This window comes from Podarcis melisellensis, assembly GCF_964234715.1.
Source record: "Podarcis melisellensis genome assembly, chromosome: 3".
In the NCBI taxonomy this organism is placed as follows: domain Eukaryota; kingdom Metazoa; phylum Chordata; class Lepidosauria; order Squamata; family Lacertidae; genus Podarcis; species Podarcis melisellensis.
In genome coordinates this window covers 16,204,739-16,226,710 of record NC_138530.1, presented here as the reverse complement: position 1 = coordinate 16,226,710, position 21,972 = coordinate 16,204,739, and the positions used below count along the sequence as shown (strand labels likewise).

At 41.9% G+C, this 21,972-nt stretch overlaps 2 protein-coding genes across 5 annotated transcripts in view; one reads left to right on the top strand and one right to left on the bottom strand.

Annotated features, from left to right (window-relative positions):
- ABHD12 (abhydrolase domain containing 12, lysophospholipase) overlaps positions 1-10,902 on the top strand; it is a 31,118-nt gene extending 20,216 nt beyond the window's left edge. For both annotated transcript variants that reach the window (XM_081904238.1, XM_081904237.1), the window contains exons 8-13: positions 1-38; positions 930-1,009; positions 2,478-2,560; positions 3,040-3,118; positions 6,897-7,024; positions 8,258-10,902. In XM_081904238.1, coding sequence (XP_081760364.1) covers positions 1-38; positions 930-1,009; positions 2,478-2,560; positions 3,040-3,118; positions 6,897-7,024; positions 8,258-8,297 — 448 coding nt within the window. In that variant the 3' untranslated portion in view covers positions 8,298-10,902. The remainder of the gene's footprint in view (positions 39-929; positions 1,010-2,477; positions 2,561-3,039; positions 3,119-6,896; positions 7,025-8,257) is intronic.
- Positions 10,903-13,607: 2,705 nt separating this feature from the next.
- PYGB (glycogen phosphorylase B) overlaps positions 13,608-21,972 on the bottom strand; it is a 42,860-nt gene continuing 34,495 nt past the window's right edge. For 2 of the 3 annotated variants that reach the window (XM_081903884.1, XM_081903885.1), the window contains 3 exons: positions 21,827-21,961; positions 20,850-20,916; positions 13,608-19,665 (listed from right to left, as the gene is read on the bottom strand). In XM_081903884.1, the coding sequence (XP_081760010.1) occupies positions 19,513-19,665; positions 20,850-20,916; positions 21,827-21,961 (355 nt within the window). In that variant the 3' untranslated portion in view covers positions 13,608-19,512. The remainder of the gene's footprint in view (positions 19,666-20,849; positions 20,917-21,826; positions 21,962-21,972) is intronic. The other variant, XR_014166239.1, reaches the window with a different exon arrangement.

Genomic DNA, 21,972 nt, shown 5'->3' with positions numbered 1-21,972 from the left:
AGTTGCAACCAATCTTGTAAGGCGTCTTTGTGAGCGAGGTAAGAGAGCTATATTTTGGTGATGTTATCAAAAACCATTTCATATCATCCCAACTTCCTGCTGTCTTTCAAAATAGATTAAAAGGGTTACTGTGATTGTGTTTAGCAGTAATGATTTTTTGAGCTTTAAAAACCTTTATGGGAGTTTTAAAATAGATGCAGGCGAACTTTTATTATCATTTTTAAAGGCTATAGGATTTATATGGTCCTGGTGCATCTGCCTGTCACTTTTCAGCAAAAGTAGGACTGAGAGCTTAAGCCATATATACATCTACATGTTTAATGTTTAATTTTTAGTTTAATTTTATGTTTAATTTTAGTCTGTGGCATTCCGTGTTGCAGAGATTCTAGTTGCCATCAAAGCTTAGGGCACATATTAGTAGAAATGCTCTGTTTCACAACTTTCTGTTAGTCTCAAAGCCTTTGATTTCAATTGAGTCTGCTGACCTTTTAAAAAGGTGCCCTTTCATGCAGAGGGGTGAGGAAATTGAGAATATTGTCTCGTTTCTGATCAGGTGAACATGTTCTTGAATTGCAGCTCATGTTTCATTCAGGCTCTGGATTCATATTCTGCTGTATCATTCAAACACCCTTTCATTTAAGTGCATTATACCAAACATTTGCTTTGCAGCTTCCATATCTTGCAGTGGGCATAGCACAGAGATTTATTTATTACATTTATATTCCACCTTTCCTCCAAGGAGCTCAAGTTGGAGCTCCATTTTATTCTAACAACCACCCTGTGAGACTAGTGACTAGCCTAAGGTCACATAGTAAGCATCAGAATTTGAACCCTAGTCTCCCACACCCTAGCCTAGCAATACTAATCACCAGTGACCCTCATTAGTGTCTTAAATGGACAGCACTGAAGTTCTGTTATTTGTTTTTCAGAAACTCCCCCTGATGCCCTGATATTAGAGTCACCTTTTACGAACATACGTGAAGAAGCAAAAAGCCATCCTTTTTCAGTGGCAAGTACAGATTTATATGCTGGATTTCTCATCTTTTCATGTGTGATCTGGTATCTGGTAAAAATGCATATGTATTTGTTCACTTGAGAATTCTAATCGTACCTGCAGTCTGTTGGCTCATGAGCTAGCTAGCCTTTGAAAATTGAGTATTGTCTTTTCCATGTTCTAGAAATGTTTTTTCTTCTGCAAGAGCTTTGACAATCCACAGAGGTACAAAAAAATTCCATGTCAGAAGCACACTCTGCAAATGCATTTCTAATACATTCCTAATAGTACAGTAAAATTGAAGCTTTGACTCCGATGTTATTAAGAGATAGTGTAGAAATTAAAGGTAATATGCATCAGCACTCAGAAGATGGGGTATTGCACTTCTCGGTTTTTCATACTGACTCGCAAAGCTGGGTTAATCTATCAAGGAGCTCTAAATGCATCTTGCATGCCTGCCACTGGGTCTTATAAACCATCATTGTTTTGAGGTTACTCTGAAATGTAAACGGGTGTAAGCTACCCCCTCCAGGTATATATATCTTCTAAAGAAGGCCTTGCTGAGCCTATGAAGAGCCATACATCTTGGGAACGCCTGGTGCCATTTGCACTAATATCCCTGTGAGGAGTAATCATTGGTGCTTCACTTGTGGGCTGGGGAAAGAGTAAGCCGCTTACTGAAGTCTTCCTTTCTAATATGTGAGTGTTTTCCACTAACGAGGGAGGAGTGAAAAAGAGAGTCCTCCTAGCATAGTGTGTCAAATATTAGAACTAGATTGAAAAGCTAGGATTGGAGAAGAAACCTTCATCCTCCCCAATTACTCTGACCCATTTTTTTTATAAAAAAAATATTGGCTGTTTAGCTTGATGCAGCTCTTCTGTCCTCATCAAAATACTCCTCAACAGGAAATGATCACCAGGGAATGAGGTAGCATCAGCCCTTCTCTTGAAAGGAAGAATTGAAGTCCGCTTTCCTATTTGCTTCCCACTTCTTCATTGAAGCAACTCTGGAATTAGCATCCAATGGAGAACTGATATTCCCTTTTTTTCTATTATACGAATGAGCTGTTCAAGCGCAAAGTGCAGGGTGTAAATATGTCTTCTCAATAAATTTGGCCCCACCTTCTCCTCCCCGATAAGAACTGAGCTAATGTTTGCAAGCTGTTGATATTATGACCAACTTTTTAGTCTAAACCATTCACAGAAATATTAAGTAATAGAACAGATTGCACCTTTTTAAAAAGTAATTTAATTGAAGATTTTAAAACCATCACCTTCTGGTGGTTGCAGGACAACATTTAATTTTTAAAAAATGCTTCCACAGTCTGCATTGTTCTACCTGTTCCTACCTGTACCTGCATTGTGACTACCTGTGTGACTATAGTCAATTTAGGGTTTGGTATTTTTCAGAAATAGCCAAAATCTTCTAAAGAAACTTCAATACTCTTATCACTCACATACTTGTGAACTTTATTTTTTTCAGATTTATAGATATTTCCCAGGATTTGATTGGTTCTTCCTTGATCCCATCACATCGAGTGGAATTAAGTTTGCAAATGATGAGAAGTAAGTAAATCTCTTGAATGTTCTTTGTCTTTCTGACTGAGGCTTTTCCTGATAGGTTTCTAAATCCTGAGAATCAGAAGCTGCTGTCTCATCCCTGAAGGCTTAGTCCACTTCAACCAGCTTCTCTAGGTCACCTACCTTGGTTTCAAGAGATCAAATTGTGCAACTTAGTGCCAGGAGCTAATTTCACCAAGTACACCCATAACTTCTGCCTAGTAGGCATGTGACAATCTCAAGCTCACCGGATAGCTTCTACAGTCCAGCTGTTTTGCTGCCTTCATTACAGAAATTTTTGTTTATAGAAGTTGTCCCAACTAGAAAGTTGGGATCTATAAGGCCTACTTTATTTTTAACCAGAAATATTTTTTTTAAAATTTTAAATAAAACTTCTTGTTCTGCGTTACACAGACTTAAGCTGTAGATATTCTGAGTTGGTGGACTTCTAAAAATTCATATTAATGTTGTGGGTTTTTTTACAGCGTGAAGCATATTTCTTGCTCTCTCCTAATTCTTCATGCTGAAGATGATCCTGTAGTACCATTTCATCTTGGAAAAAAGGTGTGTTTCCTTACCTTAAGCTCCCCCCCCCCCCATCTCTGCTCATAAATATCCTGAATGAATTAGAACTGGGAGAGCAACCTCAAAGTGCCGAGTGGCTAGAGGAGAAACTACAAATGACATGTTCGAGATGGCTTGGTTTCAGTTTATCTATTTTATTAACTCCCAAACAGAAGGACTCAAATCGCCTGTTTCTCCCAACTTCAGTGAAGTTTGTTGGCCTGATAATGAAACAAGTGTTTCTATCAGTACATGTTTATATGACCAAAAATATACTTTCTGTTGTCCGTATGGGTTTGTAACAGATTCTCTGTTTTGTTTCTAGAAAACAATAAAAACTCTTACAAAAAACCTGGAGAGCTCTTCGGTGTACAGTAGAGAGGGCCATGTTTAATTCCAGGTTCCATGGACCAAACTAACACTAAACCCTGTGACTGATTTAGATAAAAACAGCTTTGGATGGAAGCTATTTTCATAGTGCCTAACATTTTCCTTGCCTGCTGCTTTTACACTGCAGCTCCCTTTCGGCAAGCTACTGGCAAAACTGCTTTTCCCTTCAAGGAGTAGCAGCCTTTATGGTTCTGTTCTATACACATTTGCATGGAATGTGTACCGTATTTTTCGCACCATAGGACGCACTTTTTCCCCTCCAAAAATGAAGGGGAAATGTGTGTGCGTCCTATGGTGCAAATGCAGGCTTTCGCTGAAGCCTGGAGAGTGAGAGGGGTCGGTGCGCACCGACCCCTCACGCTCTCCAGGCTTCGCGGACCTCTTCGCAAGGAGCGGGAGCACTCCGGCTCCTTGCGGGGAGTTGCCAGCATGCCGAAGCCTGCGCGCGCTGAGCTCAGCGCACCCAGGCTTCGCGGACCTCTCCGCAAGGAGCCGGAGCGCTCCGGCTCCTTGCGGGGAGTTGCCAGCATGCCGAAGCCTGCGCGCGCTGAGCTCAGCGCGCCCAGGCTTCGCGGACCTCTCCGCAAGGAGCCGGAGCGCTCTGGCTCCTTGCGGGGAGTTGCCAGCATGCCGAAGCCTGCGCGCGCTGAGCTCAGCGCGCCCAGGCTTCACGGACCTCTCCGCAAGAAGCCGGAGCGCTCCGGCTCCTTGCGCAGAGTTGCCAGCATGCCGAAGCCTGGGCGCGCTGAGCTCAGCGCGCCCAGGCTTCGCGGACCTCTTCGCAAGGAGCCGGAGCGCTCCGGCTCCTTGCGGGGAGTTGCCATCATGCCGAAGCCTGCGCACGCTGAGCTCAGCGCGCCCAGGCTTCGCGGACCTCTCCGCAAGGAGCCGGAGCGCTCCGGCTCCTTGCGGGGAGTTGCCAGCATGCCGAAGCCTGCGCGCGCTGAGCTCAGCGCGCCCAGGCTTCGCGGACCTCTCCACAAGCAGCGGGAGTGCTCCCACGGCTTGCAGAGAGCTGCCTGTTTGCGGGCTGGGGTCGGGGGAAGCTCGAGCTTCCCCCGCCCCAGCCCCGCGCCTGGGGGGGGAAAATAATTTCCCCCCCTTTATTTCCCCCCCAAAAAATGGGTGCGCCCTATGGTCCGGTGCGCCCTATGGTGCGAAAAATACGGTAATTCAGCCCTGGGCCAGGGCCTGGGCTAACCAGAACAGAACTGTGGGCAGAATCTGGCTTTGTATGAATCTCCTTTTTATTTCCTTTCCTGTGCTTTCCTTTGCCACAATCCAGAACAGTGCATCATTTAGCTGCCCTGTATTGGCAAACGATTATAATATTGGCAAAAGAGTATAAAGGTAATTTCTGGATTATTTCAAATAAACATAGAAGTTAATAGGGATTTGTTATTTTCAGGAATACTGGGAAATAACAAAGTAAAGAGCAATAAGCAAGAGTTGTACAAGATTGTTTCTACCTGGAATGGCAGTTACTGCTTTGGGATGGAAAGAAAAGGCCAAATGGAATATGGAAAAATGGAATGATTATGTTTTTGAATACGTACAATCAGAAATATTCACACAGATGGTGGCAGAGGATAGGTGGGAAAATAAATGCCAAAGAATCACAAATAAATGGGCATTTTGCAGGAATTGGATAGAAAGAGGGGAAGCCAACCCTAACATACAAGCTCGAATGAACAGACTGTGTACATGGATAAAGATATGAAGAAGGAAGGCCTGAAAAGGTTGGGGGGAGGGCTGGAGTGGGGAGGGAGAGAAAAAAAAAGTAAACCGGATGGTATTTTGAATTGATTTTGTTATGTAAGCCTTTTTTTCAGAAACCATATATATTAATGTTATGTAGTTAGGCATTGTAGTATGAATGAATTTTGTTCTGTATTCTTTGTTTTATAGAATATATATAATAATTTTATGTTACTAAGCAAATTTAATAAAACAGAAAAAACGAAAGAAAAAACAAACAAACAAAAATTAGCTGCCCTGAAGCAAATTTTGTTTCTCTATATGGTGCTCACAGGGCTCCGCACAGATGGCTCCTAAAGTTGCTGGGAATAGTTGGCTCCTAAGAGGTGGCAGCGAAAGCGAGGTGCCAAAAATAATGCTGCATATGCATGACTGCAACTTTTGTACTCTGCACTAATTAATCTTGAGTAATTTCTGCTGTCCAGTTTGTGCTTCAGTCTTGAGGGGGTGGCAGCTACCCCATGTCTAGGGTGAGAAGCTCTTAAGCCAGCTCTCTGAGGGCTCAGACTTCATGGAAATCGCCTCTTTATCTGACAGACAAGGACATTATCCCTTCAGGAACAGTGTGATGCAAAACAAAAATAGGATGAGTTTGGAACTAGGTTTTGCTGGTACAAATTGCTGCAGCTGGACTCTTGATGGGGACAAACTATCACCAGGACTAACTCTGGTACTTATAAGCTGCCCAGACAAGGTTCCAAGGTTCTTCTATTAATTTTACGAAGGTCCTTATCAGCTTTGGTCCAGGACAACTTAAGGACTGCCGGATCCCATATCCCATGTCCCAGTCACAGAGGCTTTGTGAAAGTCTCTCTTGGTAGTCCCCCATGGCTCAGATGCATGACTTGCAACTACTAGAAGCCATGTCTTTAATGTAATGGGACCAAGCCTCAATAAAAGTTCCTTGTTCCAGCAGCGTTCAGTTTTATGATAAAGCAGTTTTAAAGTTTGTTTTTATGTATACTGTTCACACATACAAATGATTAAGTGGTACATAAGCGTCTGACATAAATACCTATCCTTCAAGTGGACTTTCACTTGAGAATCAGTTTGGCTCTCCACAGCATGTGTCAGAAAAACATCAGGCTCCACAGTCAAATCTTTGTATAGAAAAGATAACATGGGTTTCCTCCCTTGGAAAACACCTGCTCAAGAGGCCCATGTTGCATATATTTGTGTACACAAGTCATGAACAACTGAACTTTGTGCATGTTCATTGTTATACAACATTGGAAGAGTTTCCATTGCTGCTTAAAACTCAAAGCTCTTTTTAAAAAAAATTCTGAGCAACAGATGTGCAGCTTCACATATCACAGATCCACATATCACAAACCTGTGGGTTCTGATCTCTCCTTCAATCCATTAAAGTGACATTTGAAAAGTACTTTGAGACTTTGTCCCTTCAGCGTTCTTGTAACTACCCAGTTTCAAGTAGAACAGAATGGTCAAAGAGTGATATAACCAGCTGACATGAAGTATGATTGTTTCTTGGGCACAGAAATTGCCGTGCAGTAACTTGTGCTTAATTAGCTACATCAAATATAGTTACAGAAATAGACGTTGTCACTGCTCTGTATTGAGGGGCTATCCATTTCATTAACTTGCATTTGTTTTGAAATGTCTTTTACAGCTATACAACATTGCTGCCCCATCTCGGAGCTTCCGTGATTACAAAGTACAGTTCGTTCCATTTCACACAGACCTAGGCTACAGGCATAAATACATCTACAAGAGCCCAGAACTACCTCGAATATTGCGGTAATTAAAAGGGTCACTCATAATCTCTGTTCTGCTGTTTGCACAGGCAGATGCAATTGAGCTGTACAACATAAAGGGTGTGTGTGTGTGTGTGTGTGTGCGTGTGCGTGTGCGTGCGTGTGTGTGCTTATTCTGGAATAATTTCCTTTGTTTTCCACTTTACCCCAGTGGTTTATTGTAGGACCCAAGCACAAAAGCACATCATTGCTAGTAACTGCTGATTAAATTGGCAACATTTTCCAAATGACTTGGGTGAGACTGATGGCCAAATGAGATATGATTGGTGCAGTCATGCATGTTTGCATGTCTTCTCTTTTTACAATGCATTTAAAGCAAGGAAGGATGGCAGGTTTGGGTTTTGCTTAAAAATGGGTGTGTGGGTGAGAGTGGCCAGTCCTCCTCCCCCCCACTCCTGCCCTCTTGTCTTGCCTCCTTTTGGTCTGTCACTTCACTTGGGGCGCTTCTTTCTCACCCTGGTTCACATCCAGTATCTGAGCAGGTATAGGAGAGGGGAAAGGAAGGAAGCTTGGTAGTAGAGCACATGCTTTGTATGAAAAGGTCCATTGTTGCAGTTAATTGATGAATAGCCTGCTGCATGTACATCAGAGTGACTTACAAACATATCATAAAAACAATCCTTAGTATCTTAGAAGTAGGGCTGGGAAAGAGCCAAGTCTGAAACTCAGGGTGCTGCGTTCCTAAGGCAGGGCAAGTTTCACTCACTATGCATCCTTTTGACATTATATTCATACATCTTCTCTCATCACCCCTGTCAAAAGCAACACACCCTTGCTTTAAATGTATAAGGGGGGTTGACATGTGAGTAAGCAAAAAAAGGCTGCACCCCAGAACCTCAAGGGCTTTTTTGTGTTAAGATTTTTATTAAAAGTTTTTTGTAAAACAGTTAAGACATAGAAAACTAATGTAAATAAAAACAACAACAGCTACAAACATAATTTCAAGTTTGACAGCTTGGTAAGACTATGTGTATGTTTGTGTCCCTTCATCTGTTTCGCTTGTTTTTTAAATATCATGATCCCATCTTCGAAAGAGAGTGATTGCTCTGCAATGTAGGGCATTTAAGAGTATCTAAGTGGGAAAACTTAAGTTGACCGGAGTTCTGAAATCTACTGGCCTCAGAAGGGCAGGTGGGAAGAGAATGGATGAAGTTGAAGTACCAAAACAACTGACACTTCTGATACATATGTGTGTGTGTGTATTTTTCCCTCTTAGGGAATTCCTGGGAAAATTGGGACATGAGCATCGTCACTGAGGACTAACTGCATGGTTGACTTAAGTTGTCATCTACAAGAAAAGGTCTGCCATTCTTTTAAACCCAGACACTGAATAAGTCACAGATTCCTGCTTCAGTCTTAATGCATACACTTGGAAACCCAGCCTCTGGGGCGATAGAGATACGAAGAAAAGAATGTAGCTGGCTTGTCTCTCTCCCTCTCCCCACAAGCCCCTTCTAAAGAACAAGAGAACCAAACAAATCAAAACCAACTAAGTTCAAGCACAAGAAGGACTTGGCAAAAACCTTTCAGAAGTTATGAACATTCCTACAAGTGTCTGTTCGGCCGCAACAGCTTTTTAGAACACAAAAAACCCTTGCACTCGGAAACGCAAATGAACTGCAATTGTCTTTAAAAATGTTAACTGCTATAATATTTCAGTGCTGCATCTAGTTTACCTGAGTTGCAGGTTGCTCTTTTAATAGAATTTAGTTCAGTGAGGAGTTTCCCTAACCTTGTCAACTGCAGAGTTGCTGAATATGGTTGTTTGGTTCTGAAATTCATTTGAGAACTTTCAAGAGATCAGGATGCTTTCAAGAAAACATTTCAGAATGCAATGAAGGATGTTTCTCCTTTAAAATGAGGCAACTATTTAATAGTGACTAAGCTTCTCTTTCTCTGTTGCCTTGCTTTGAAGTTTCTTAGTTGTCTCCCACATATAGATAATATATAAAAATCTTTATTATACCTCATATACAGACACATCCTCTTTAAGATTCTTTCTTCCTCTGACTTTGAGATTCTTTCTTTTCTCCAAACCATTTTATTTAGATGTACAGGTTCAATGGGTGATGTGAGATGTATTGAATACAAATTGCACCCTCAAAAGTTCTTTGAAAGACTCCTTCAGTAAATAGAAGGTGTCTTTATACTTTGTCAAGAATGGGTGGAGATTTTTTTTTTTCTGCTGTGATGAAGATGTCTTCCAGTCTCCTCTAGAGACATATAAGCACTTTGGGGATGAGAAAATTGGTATCATTTTTCATAATCATGATCCTTCATACCCCTACAGCCCTTTCATTTCCTTAAAAAATAATAATACTCAGGTACATTAAAGCTGGTCAAAAGTTTTCTGTGAGAGAAATTACATCAAAATACTTTAACCTGAAGTTCTCATCTGGTAAATTACGTTGGTTTTCACTGGCAATAAAACATTTGCTCTGACTTTCCTTAACAGCAAAATATTAGCAATTATATTTGAAAGTCCTAATTTTTTTCAGACCAAGCAAAGGCATTGAAAGTGAAAACAAAATTCTTTTTTTGCATAAAATATTTAATTAAAAGCTAGAGGTGTATGAAAACTTCCTGACCAGCCTTGAATGTTTCCTTCAGTTGGCACATGCCAGGAACAAATACTTATTTTTCTTTTTTTTAGTTGTAGCAAAACAATCCTGGCCTGAATCCAAATTTTAGCAGGCAGCACGATAGTAAATTAATAGTAACAAATGCTGAATCTAAAATTCATATTCCTTTCCCTTATTGGCCTTGGCTTTATATACCTCATGGTGATTCGGTCTCATTATGGCTGCTGGAGTCCATTTTTGATGCGTAAAAAATTGACACATTTAGCCATTATGTTGTTGAATTTACAGATATTTTTTTAAAAAAAAATGCATTAATCCATCCATATTAAGAAGACAGTAAAGACCACTTTAGTAACCTTTTGGAGGTGTTTAAAGGAGATGCTACATAGTGCAATACCTTAAGAGTTCTGATGACTTGCAGTTCACCATGGCTCTTAACTGAAAACTGCCATTCCTTCCCCATCTCACTCGTGTCAGGGCTTCTGCTTAAACCAGACGTCAGTTCAGCATGCTATTCTTCAGGATTCTCAGTCCACCATTCATGCAGGCATGGCATGGCAGACAATTTGAGACATTGTGAGTGGGAATCAGAGGGCCAGGGGCAGTTTAGCTGTTGGGTCCTAACAGACTGATTTACAGTAGCTCCAGGTTTTGTGTCATTGGCCCTGAACTGTTTCATTCCACAAACATACAAGCATTTGGCATAGTAGTCTTAGATATTAGTGTTCAGAAGTGAATTATTCAGCCTGAAGTGTATTAGAGAGCAGTGTTTGCTAATATTGTCTGTATATGGAATACTCTGGTTTTGCATGCATCAAAGAGTTGTATTTTAGAGATTATCATACTTCCAAAGCAGACAGTAGCTTGTTCTTTGCAGTGAGACTTTCTGCTGTAGTGAGATCTACCAAGATTTTGATTCACCATAACCTCTGAGCAAATTGTGCCACATATACAATCCCATCTCTTCCCTCCTACATTCCATGTGCTTTGGTTTACTACACTAACAAGGACAGAAACACTTAACTTTGCCTTTCTTGTCGAAGCAAACAGAATGTTCCATGTAACGCCGCTGCTGCTATCGCCCACCTTAGTGTCGGTAAAAGTACAAACCAATGTGGAAATGTCACCTCCTCCCATGCAACAAAAATTAGATTCCAGCGCATGTATCAGTGCTGTTTATCCCGAGACATATGTTCCAATTATTAGGCCAGTGATACACATTGAAATGGAAATGTTTATCTAAAAAGTGTGTAGTTTTAATAAAACAAATTACTTAAGATTTTTTGTAGTAGTAGCCTTTTTTAAAAAAAAATATAAAAAAAATTATGGGCTTCTGGATCTGCCCAGGAAAATACTATCAAAAAGACACGTAGAATTTAAAATGGTGGCATATTGGATGGGTTCTAAATAATTGTGCATGGAATTTTGCTTATATAACTGGACTTTCTGCTTCAGCCCTTGGGGTTACGGGTTAAGGAACCCTCTCAAATGCTGTGGATGTGGGGGCGGGCTTTGGGGGGAAGGGTGCAGCTGGGTATGGATGGGGATCTGGGGCAAAGAGGCAAGCAGAAATACCTTCTGACTACTCAAGGAAATATTGGATCCTGCCCATTGTGATTTGTCTGGGGATAATGGCGGAACAGAGATAGAACTTACTTCTTTCAAAGCTCCCCTGAGCAGCAGAAATGTACTAAGTTGCCAGCAGCATGTGATTCATCACTGCCCCAAGTCTGACAAACTCATGTGTTCCGTACTTACAATGGACTTTGGATTTCTGTTTCGTAGAGTTGGTATATATACTGTGATGTTTGGCAACCAGTTTTCAATATGAATGTAGGGTTGCGAGTTTTTCTATTCTCCATTTGTTGAGTGACTTCCTCTCTTGTCCTTTGAAATTGTGGATTGCGGTCCATGTGTTTAGCTGTTTGTTATAATTTCTGTAGCACTTTACATTGTGAAGTGTCCTACAATCATAATCTTTATTGGCACCCACATTTGTCCACTTGTGTTGCAGCTTTAAACAGACTGCCCAAGGAGCATCTTACACCACAGCATAGCTTTGGGGAGGTGGGGCTGGAAATATCCTCTGCTTGAAATCTGAACTAAACAGACCAAGAGTCTGATTCAATATAAGGCGGCAGCTTATGTTCCTATCTTACTTTTTCATGGCTGCCTCCAAGGAATCTTGGGAACTGCAGTTTGGAGAAGTCCCTAGGCCTCTCCCTTTCACAACGGTTGCTTGAGACAAAGGTATATCGTTTGGATATACTGACACAGCTAACATTTACCCCAGAAACCTAGTTTTCTTGAAGTATGTGAAAAGAAGTTTTCTTGAAGTATGTGAAAAGAAGCTTCTGGATGAAAGGTGTAATGTAGGTAAAAGTTGTTTGAAGCTCCTGAGTTCAGTATTTGTTAGTTTTTTAAAAAATTGTTTAATCAGTTTTTTCAATACAAACAACAACCACAAAAACCACATACAACAAAAACCACAATAACACTAATAACACAATTTAACAAATCAGATTTGAGTACTGATATACCTATAACTACCCCTCTAAACAATATTTCCCCACCTCTCCTCCCCTTACTTCCCACCACTGTCCGCTTTATCGCTCAAGTATTCCTTCCAGATTTCTTCATATTTATCCATTCTTAATTTGCGTCGACATGCAATTCGTTTGTATGTAGCTAGTCTGTCCATATCTGTTAGTTCTGTTGCAAGTCTTGTGACCTCCCGTTGACTGATATCTGTTTACAAAGAGCTGCAAGCAAAATGGAATACTTCTGTGTTCAGTAATGATCCGTCCCCTGGTGGCAGAGCTATGTAATTGAGGATTTAATACTCTGTTGAATTCCTACCAAAGTGTACACTCCAGGAAAAGTTAGTGGTGACACACACATATTGGGCTCTGTTTCTGAGCCTGATGACACTACTAAGGGCTAACATTTATTGTGGCCCAAGATTTTCTGGACACGAGCCTACTTGGTCAGATATATTACCGTATTTTTCGCTCTATAAGACGCACCAGACCACAAGACGCACCTAGTTTTTGGAGGAGGAAAACAAGCAAAAAAAATATTCTGAATCTCAGAAGCCAGAATAGCAAGAGGGATGGCTGCACAGTGAAAGCAGCAATCCCTCTTCCTGTTCTGGCTTCTGGGATAGCTGTGCAGCCTCCATAAGACGCACACACATTTCCCCTTACTTTTTAGGAGGGAAAAAGTGAGTCTTATAGAGCAAAAAATACAGTAAATGTTACTTGGCAGATTATACTTAAACATACAGAGGAGTTTGAGAGGTGGGGGGAGATAATGCAACAGGGTCAAGCCATCTCTATTGCTCATTTCCTTCAAGCAGGACATGAATGAAACAACCCTTTCCTGCTGGTGTTCCCCATCAGCTGGAATTCGGAAGCCTGATACTGGATATAGTATATAGCCATCATGGGTGGTTGCTATTGAAGGACCCTCATTAAATTGTTGTTAGTTTCTTTTCAAGGCAGCCAAGTCCACAATTTAACTATGCAGTGTGTGAAGGACTTCCTTCTATATAGGGTTGCCATATTTTGAAGAACAAAAAAGAGGACACATTTGCCGACTTGTACTTTTAACTATGGATCACTATGATGAGACTCATTTTACATACCCATGAAAATGAGGATGTGTCCTGGAAAAAGAGGACATAATGGCAACCCTATATACGTCCTAATCTTCCAATAGACTTCACTGGATGCCCTTTCCCCTCAAATCCTTTTCTCCATTCTTCTCATTAGGATAAGCCACCTTGTTAAGAATATTTTGATGTATAGGTGCCCGTTATATGGAAACCAAACTAGCAGAACTACAGGAGATTATGCTGGCACTCCTTAAAAAAGTAATAAAGCCCTGCTGAATCCCACCCAATGTCCATTCACAGTCAGCACTGTGTCCGTGTAATGCAATAGTTCTGTACAATGCATAGGGAAATAAAGAGCAACTACAATGGATGGCTGTGTGACTTTTAATAATTTTGAGAGCACAAGAGATTGACAGTAGTATATCAAACACACACATACACAAACTCAAAATCTCAAAAGTTTTGAAAGTGCTATGAGAGTGACAAACAACATTTATTTTGCAAGCAATGGACCATTTTGGTTAAGTCAGAGATCTTCATTAATGATCCAGTTCTGCTACTCCAGCCCACTCTTGTCTGAAGAAATGCCATCTTTGCAGTACAAGTTAATTACTAGGTTGGGTGTTTAGGCCATATAAACAAAGTTGCATTGCAAAGTGGGAATGTCTGCATGTGACGTTTTATGCTTGAGACTCAATGTGGGACAGTGCTTTATCATTAGAGATGTTCCTGATTGCTTAAAAGTATATTTAAATAGACATAATGAGAAACACTCAAGAGCACAATGTCATTCCCTTGGGTTGTATCCAGCTGAGTTAAACACATTGAAAATAATAGACTGGAATTAGTAATGTCCATTAATTTCAACTGTCTATGCCAATGTTAGACACAACCCTCTATTTGGAGTTTTAGATGGACACATGAGGACAAGGCACACAAATACTGACCTGTAGTCAAACTATAAACCGTTCCATCAAGGGTGAGATTAACAGCATTAATGTTCAAATTCCAAAACCGTCTTTCCAGGAAATCCTTCAATTGTTTGTTCTGCTTTTGATAAAATGAACGAAAAGCACATGATGTATCAACTCCAGCCCACCAACCTCACACCCAGTGTGCTTGTGTATTGGTAGGGGCTCTCCCACTCACTTCAAAGGAGGGACAGATTTGCATATGCAAAGAAAGGCAAGCAGAATGGTTGCTTCCTAACGAGGAGGTTGGAATACAGAGTTGATTTCCACAAGCCTACTCAGCGTAAATGGAGATAGCAGAGGCTAGCCCTTGTCTCAAATGCCCTAAAAAGCATGTTTACATGCATGAACCTTCATCAATCGATGAAGAGATGGTGTACACTGGGTTGCTGCAAACTTCTCCACTCCTCTTGGAAATGTCCTCTTCACAGTCAAGCATTTCCTATTGTTTGCTTATAAACTTGCTGGCTTCCTGCTGTTTTAGTTAAACCATCCTTATTTCTTGGAATGATTAAGAAGGGTCAACATTCACACTTTTTACGGGAACCTACAGAGCAAACTTCAAGGCAAGGAAGGTAGGGACTCTTTCGATGGATGGCCTTTCTGCAGGCCCTAGCTGAAGCAGGTAACCCTCAGTTATTTTAAACCTATTTTTTGTCCAAATACTGCATTTGGAGTTGAAAGAGTTGGGTTTGAATTAGAGGCAGCTGTGTCTGGTGGCCTTAGGCAAGGTCTTTGTCACCTCACACGATTAGTCTGTTGTACACTTGGAGGGTTCGATGAGGATGTGGTAGCACCATTCCAGATATGTGGCAATCATTATGGTGTCCTCCAGATATCATAGACTACAGTTCTTGTTTATTTGCCCCGGTGCCTGGGGCTGATGGAACTTGCAGTTCAACATCTGGAGGAGGGTAGAGGTGGCAGAAAACTATAAAAGGGGCCTGTGATGGTTCTGTCAGAAGGCTGTAAAAAGAGCATGGTTAATCAGGATTCTCACCTTTGACATTCTCCACCCCACCTTTTCTTCCCTGTCTTCAATCTTTTGCTAATTTACTGTTCTCTACCTACTCAAATGCTGCTTTTAGTCCACAGTTTCACCTAGTTGGTTCTTTGACTTTATATTTATACCCTTGGGTTCATTCTATGTAGTATGCACTGCATCTAAAGTTTGTAATCCACTCAAGCATGAGAGCACCTTAACTATTAACTTTTCTGCTTTAATAGAATGGGAATAATTTCAATAATTCTTGCACTTTGCGATTGACCCTCTCAGATTAAAGAAGTGTTTCTTTAACAGGACTAGCCCACATGGTGCCTTCACAGGACCCCTTGAATATATCCTGCTTATTTGAACTACTGTTATAATGGCTATTTGTTTCGTTAATGTAATTTGTTTTGTAATGTGATATGGGGGGATGTCTTCTGTTTAGTCAGGTGAGAGTTGCTTTAACTATCACTGGAGGACTTTAACTGACAGCTGAGGAGCAGTTGGAGATGGAACTCTGAGTATGCAAAAGAAAGACAGAGGGTATGTCTATTCTGATTGGTGGTTGCAGGTTTAGAACATTTAGTTAGACCATGTGATTGGTTGGGGGCTAGACAGGGTGGGGCATATAAGGCTGGGTGCTAGTCAGTCTGGGTCAGTCCGTGTTGGTTGGGGCTTGGTGTCTGTGGTGGACAGCCAGAAGGAGACAACAATAGCAGATGATCAAGGAAGAAGAAAGGAGACCTGAAAGGAAGGCAAGAGTGGCTTGGTGGCCAAAGTTTTGCTTAGGTAGCTGAATCTCTTGGCTTGGGCAAGTGAGGGAGATGAAGTGAGAGGACGTTTGGAATGTCTGGTAAGAGAACCAAAGGAAGATTCCAGGACAATATCGCAGAAACAGATCTCTGGGAGGTCAGCGAGGGTTGAGACAGGGGCTTCAACAAAAGTCCTCAGTTAACAGCATTGGTAAGTCTCAATAGGGGTGGCGTAAAATATAAGGGCGGTCTGGCAAAAGGGTTTTAACAGTATAAGTACCGTATTTTTTGCTCCATAAGACACACTTTTCTCCTCCTAAAAAGTAAGGGGAAATGTCTGTGCGTCTTATGGAGCGAATGCGTGGTCCCTGGAGCTGAATTGCCTAGGGGCAAAAAGCAGATCATGCTTTTTTTTAGAAAGAGGGAAGGGGGTGTTGAAACAAAGCCACTGAGCAGCTGATTGGCAAGCAACCAGGAGGGAGATAAGGGACACTAGCGATAAAGGAGGCTGCCTGGGAAGGTAAAAGCATATGGATCCTCAGGATTTTTGCATTGGGTCACCCCAAATTCACCATCAGATCACATAACATGTCCATGCTATAGTCTGACCAAAAAATCACGCACCCGCTGTTTTGTGGGGCCACAGTGGCGGATAAACATGGTTACAAAGCACGGATCCACATGGATCCTCAGGATTTTTGCATTGGGCTACCCCAAACTCACTGTCAAATCACATGTCTGTGGCCACCGCATGAACCACAAAAATCATACATCTACTGTTTCGTTCAGAATATTTTTTTTCTTGTTTTCCTCCTCTAAAAACTAGGTGCGTCTTATGGAGTGAAAAATACGGTAACTGCTTCCTCAACATTTTCTTGGTTTACTAATAGTAGTGCAAAATAGTTTGTATTTGAGTGACAGCAACAAGTTAGACAGTGTGTGCCAATTAAAAGAGGTAATAGCATATTAAAGTAACCACATAGGTTTGTGTACTCAATAAACATTAACATCTTTGTTAAATATAGTGACTATTTCTGGTACCACACCCATAGCCCATAGTTACCAAGGGCATAGGTAGGTCAAAGGTTCAAAGGATATAAGTAGGAACAAAACAAAAAGCACCCTTCCGTCAACTCCCATCATCCCTAGCCAGCATGGCTAATGGCTAGGGATGATGGGAGTTGTAGTCCACAACATCTGAAAGGCACCATCTTGGTAAGCAAATGCAAGCTTCCTGGGCTGCACTACCAGCACCTGCCAAGTAGTGCTGAAAGGGGGAATTATTCATTGGTCAAAACATCATATTCCAACCCCTACCCTTTCCCTTTTAGGTTATTAATTGATGCCAACTGTTAGATTCAGAAAGAAACATTTATGCATTTTTCCAAAACAACCACAACTGTGTTTTGGGAGCATCTAACTGCAGAGATGCAGTAGTGAAGGATTTATCTAACAATACACTTGAATGCTGCATAAACATGCGAGATTTAAATGTCTATCACAGGTGCTTACTGAATCAAATTGGTGGTCCACACAACAGAAAGTGTTGTATTTTACAGCAGAAATACAGAAATATAGATCCTTTGCACAAGCTGCGGCAAAACTACACAAACTTTTTGAAGATGAAAATACAGTGGATTGTCATGAAATGAAAATGACTACTTTTCAGATATTCGTTTCACAAAGTTAAGTTTTATGGATTTTTTCAGCAATCAATTTTTGTAACATGACTTAATTTGCTTTGAAAACATATTTAGTGTCATTTTGATTTATTTATTTTCATGGGGTATTCAATACCCAGAGCATTCTCGTTGCAATGGCTTAAGCATCACCACGTCAAAAGAGATGGTCAACTTTAATAACGCCAATCAAGTTTTTTGGTGGGGCCACTAAGACCCCTATAAGAAGTGGAAAATATATGTGGGTGGTCATTTCATATGACATGTGTGTCAGCATTTCTTCAAATTAATACTAACTAGATACAATTATTTACTGGTGATTTCTGGGGGGGGGAAAGGAACTAGCACTTTTAATGAACCCTCTGGTTCTGGAATTTTATATAATAACATACATTCATTTCCGGTCCTGGTATTCTGCATTAAAGTGCATGTTGAGTTGGCAGTCCATGCCCAGCTGGGATCCAGCCACTTTTCCCAGCCCTTAGAAATGAGCAGCCACTTATTTAGCAGCCCAGGCTACAAAGGGCTGGCTCAGGTGCCAGGAAAACTAATGGTACGGTCTGAAATTAAAACTCAAAAGGAATCAAACGATAGGTGCCGTTTTCTTTTTAATAAGGTAGGAATGTGAGACCCAGAAACAGTAAAACTGATGAATGAAGGCCACTGGGCTGGAAGTGGAGCTGGGACTCCAACAAGCTAGCTGCATGTATTGCCAGGTGTGGTCTTCTACACTGGAGTGTAATACAGGGATGGATTATATGGTGGCCTCTAGATGTTGCTGGACTCCATCTCCTATCAGCCCCCAGTCAGCCTGGCCAATGGTCGGGGATGATGGGAGTTGACAGTCCAACATCTGGAGGGCCACAGGTTCCCCACCCCTCCTGTAGGAAATGCAACTTCTGCATCAAAGCTGCACTACTGATGACCCACTAAGCCAAAAGGAGCCTACAAACCACGGATGGTGGTGTGCCTGAAGGCTCAAAACAGCATCTTGGCTTTTTTGATGGGGATTGTTTTTGAAGAATGCCAAGTATCTAGGGGACTACAGGTTTTCTCTAGTAGCTTCATGTTCACTTGTTGTGCTGGTCTGCACTCTGGATGACAGCAATAGTCCTTTCAGCACTGCTTAAATATTCTTCAGCATCCTTGTTAAACCCCCAGGTGTTCTTTGGGTGTCCTGTTGCCAGAAGTTTCCATATAGATATATATATAGAGAGAGAGCGAACTTCTCGATTAAAAAAACACTTGAGTTCAGCACATGCAAATTGACAGTTTAAAACTGGAGCAGGTTAATAATAGTTGGGCATCTAATAACAGGAAGGATGGGAATTTCTTCAGAACATGATATCTGGAAAGTGCATCTATTTTGGGGGTCATTGAAGAGTTCTGGCCTAACCTCCCGACAGAGGGCAGCACATGTTTGATCAAAGTAAGTCATTTGACAGCACCCAACTCTTGTCTTTGCAGTTTCCACCCCCCCAAACAGACATAAGCATCTCCTGACTAAATAGGGTGGCCTGGCAATGGGAGCAAAAGGGCCTGGGAAGTCGGGTACCGTCTCAATAATACAGAACATGCATGCAGGTTGCATTGGTTAAATAGGGGTTTTAAAAGAGAGAATGGCCTCATCTCACCTTCCTCACTCAAGCGCCCTGCTTTAGGCTCAGAATCTTATCACTGCCAACAAGGTCAACGCTTATTGGCTGTAACCCTGCAGAGCACCAGTCTGCCTCCGTTTTCAAGTAACCACCATGCCTTTTATAAATATATGAGAAGCCCAGCGGGTGGTAAAATGCACGTTTTGAATTCATCTGTGGAATATTCATTGGGAAGCAGGAAGTGCCAGAGCAGCAGGGCCTTTGCATGCACCTCTTTCAGCAGACTTACTCCCTCGGGATGTTGGGCGGAGGAATCTTCACGGCAGAGGGCTCCACCCCCCAGATTTCTCTGGCGTACTCGGTAATTGTCCTGTCACTGGAAAACTTGCCAGAGCACGCAATGTTCTTGATTACCTTTTTAGTCCACTCTCTGGGATTCTGGAAAGGAAACGAGTGGGAAGTTTGGTAGCTTCAGCAGAGGAACCCCAAAAGACACAATGCAGGTTATAATTACAGGCAGCCCCCCCCCCATTTACGCAGGGATTACGTTTTGGGTCGTCGTGCACAGAAGTCCACGCCACCCTCTTTCAGTGCCAAGAACTGCGTGTGCAGTCGTGCGTGCGTCAAATGTGGGCAAATTAAGAGTTGCCAGCTGACAACTCTGTTTTTGTGGGTGTTGTGTTCTGTGTCAATGCACATGTCAACAGTCGCACATATTACGTTCCATCTCCTCCCAGGGCCAAAACAATGCGCACGTTGGGAGTTGTGTGTCAAATGGATGTGCCTAAAATGTATATAATATACATACAGTGGTACCTCGGGTTAAGTACTTAATTCGTTCCGGAGGTCCATACTTAACCTGAAACTGTTCTTAACCTGAAGCACCACGTTAGCTAAAGGGGCCTCCTGCTGCTGCCGCACTGCCGGAGCACAATTTCTGTTCTCATCTTGAAGCAAAGTTCTTAACCTGAAGCACTATTTCTGGGTTAGCAGAGTCTGTAACCTGAAGCGTATGTAACCCGAGGTACCACTGTATATATAATAGCTAACCTTTAATTGGGAATCTACAACCCCATAGAATAGTCGTATGTCCCTAACACAGCAGAATATATGGCAGCCAAGGCTTGTTTCCTCCTCCGGCCTGTTGTCCAGCCTCTCTCCAACCTATTTTAATCTATCAGGGCCTTCTCGGTGTTAGCACCCTGGCCATGGAACTCCCTGCCCACAATCTGGCACTTTTCCCATTGAAGTTTCACCATTGTTCAAAGAAATAATTGATCTATTGCGTACTTGACCTGTATATCATCTGCCCTTCTGTCTGCATTTAGATGGTTTTCTAATATATTTTTTCATTTTACATGGTTAGCTGCCTTGGGCATCTTTGTAAAGAAAGGTAGGATACAGAATGAATGAATGAATGAATGAAGACAGCCTTTTGCTGGCTGAAATTCACATTTTGGCTACCCAAACTGCTGAAATGCCCTTTTCAGTCTACAAACCCATTGTGCAGAGGGGCCTCTCCCACCACTTGGTTCACCCTAGGATACCAGAACCATAGTCTTCTATCTATTTCATAAATAAGCCCATTTTTAAAAATCTTCTAAACTTGTTGAACATCTTACCATGTAGAGCTTGTCCACTTGCCCTTGAGCTTTGATGTAGGCTTCATAATCGGCAAACACCTTAAACCTGAAACAAAGAAGCGTCTGAGAGTAACTGCGACCTCAGAGGCGTGTTCTCTCCACCTTTTTCTGATACTCACCGCTGCAAAGGCCAGGGCATAAACAACAGTGTATATGCCTTTGACATAAAATGAGTGTCAGCCATTATATATAGCTGCCCATTTCCCTCTCGATAATGATAACGTAATATGGAGATACAGAGCCAGTTGGGTGGCTGCAAAGGCATAGAAAAGCCACACCATGGACTGTCAGAAAAGTGAAGCCAGGGATGGCATGTCATCTGGTATGCCCTGCAGAGGACCTTAAGGGCCATGAATAATCATAGTTTAGAGGTCCTGGGCCCTAAGGAAGTTAGATCATCCTCCACCAGGGCCAGGGCCTTCTCAGTGATGGCCCCGACCTGGTGGAATGCTCTGTCCCATGAGACCAGGGCCCTCCAGGATTTAACTTCCTTCTGCAGGGCCTGTAAGACAGAGCTATTCCGTCTGCTTTCAATTTGAACTTAGCCTGGTCTTTTGTTCCCCTTCCTTCTTTCCCCCTTCCCGTTTTGTGAAGATTGTCTGCTCTGGGATCCCACAGCTGGTTCTCCCCTGGTCTCCTCGCTGGCCCAAGTAGGACTAATTTAGCCAGCTAGCCCTGGTGATCATCTAATGTTTATTGGATGGATTTCCCCCCTAAATTAATTTTTGATTCTTGATTTTATTGTTATTTACGCTTTATACCGTATTTTATGCTGTTTTTTGTAGCATCAATTAAGTGTTTTAAATTCGTTGTTAGCTGCCCTGAGCCCAGTTTCCTGAACCGGGAAGGGCGGGGTATAAATAAAAAATTATTATTATCGTTATCCATGAAACACATACCACTGCTTAACCCTGGTTTAGAGCATGCAGGGAAGGGGCTCGATTGCTGCCTCTCACCTGTCATGATACATCAGCATGTCGACGACATCTCGGAAGCACCCGGGATCATCTGGTGAGAAGAAGCCGCTGCCAATTTGGTCAACAGCTTGTTTGAGCTCTGGAATCCTCTCATAGTATTCCTTAGCGTTGTACCTAAACGAGGA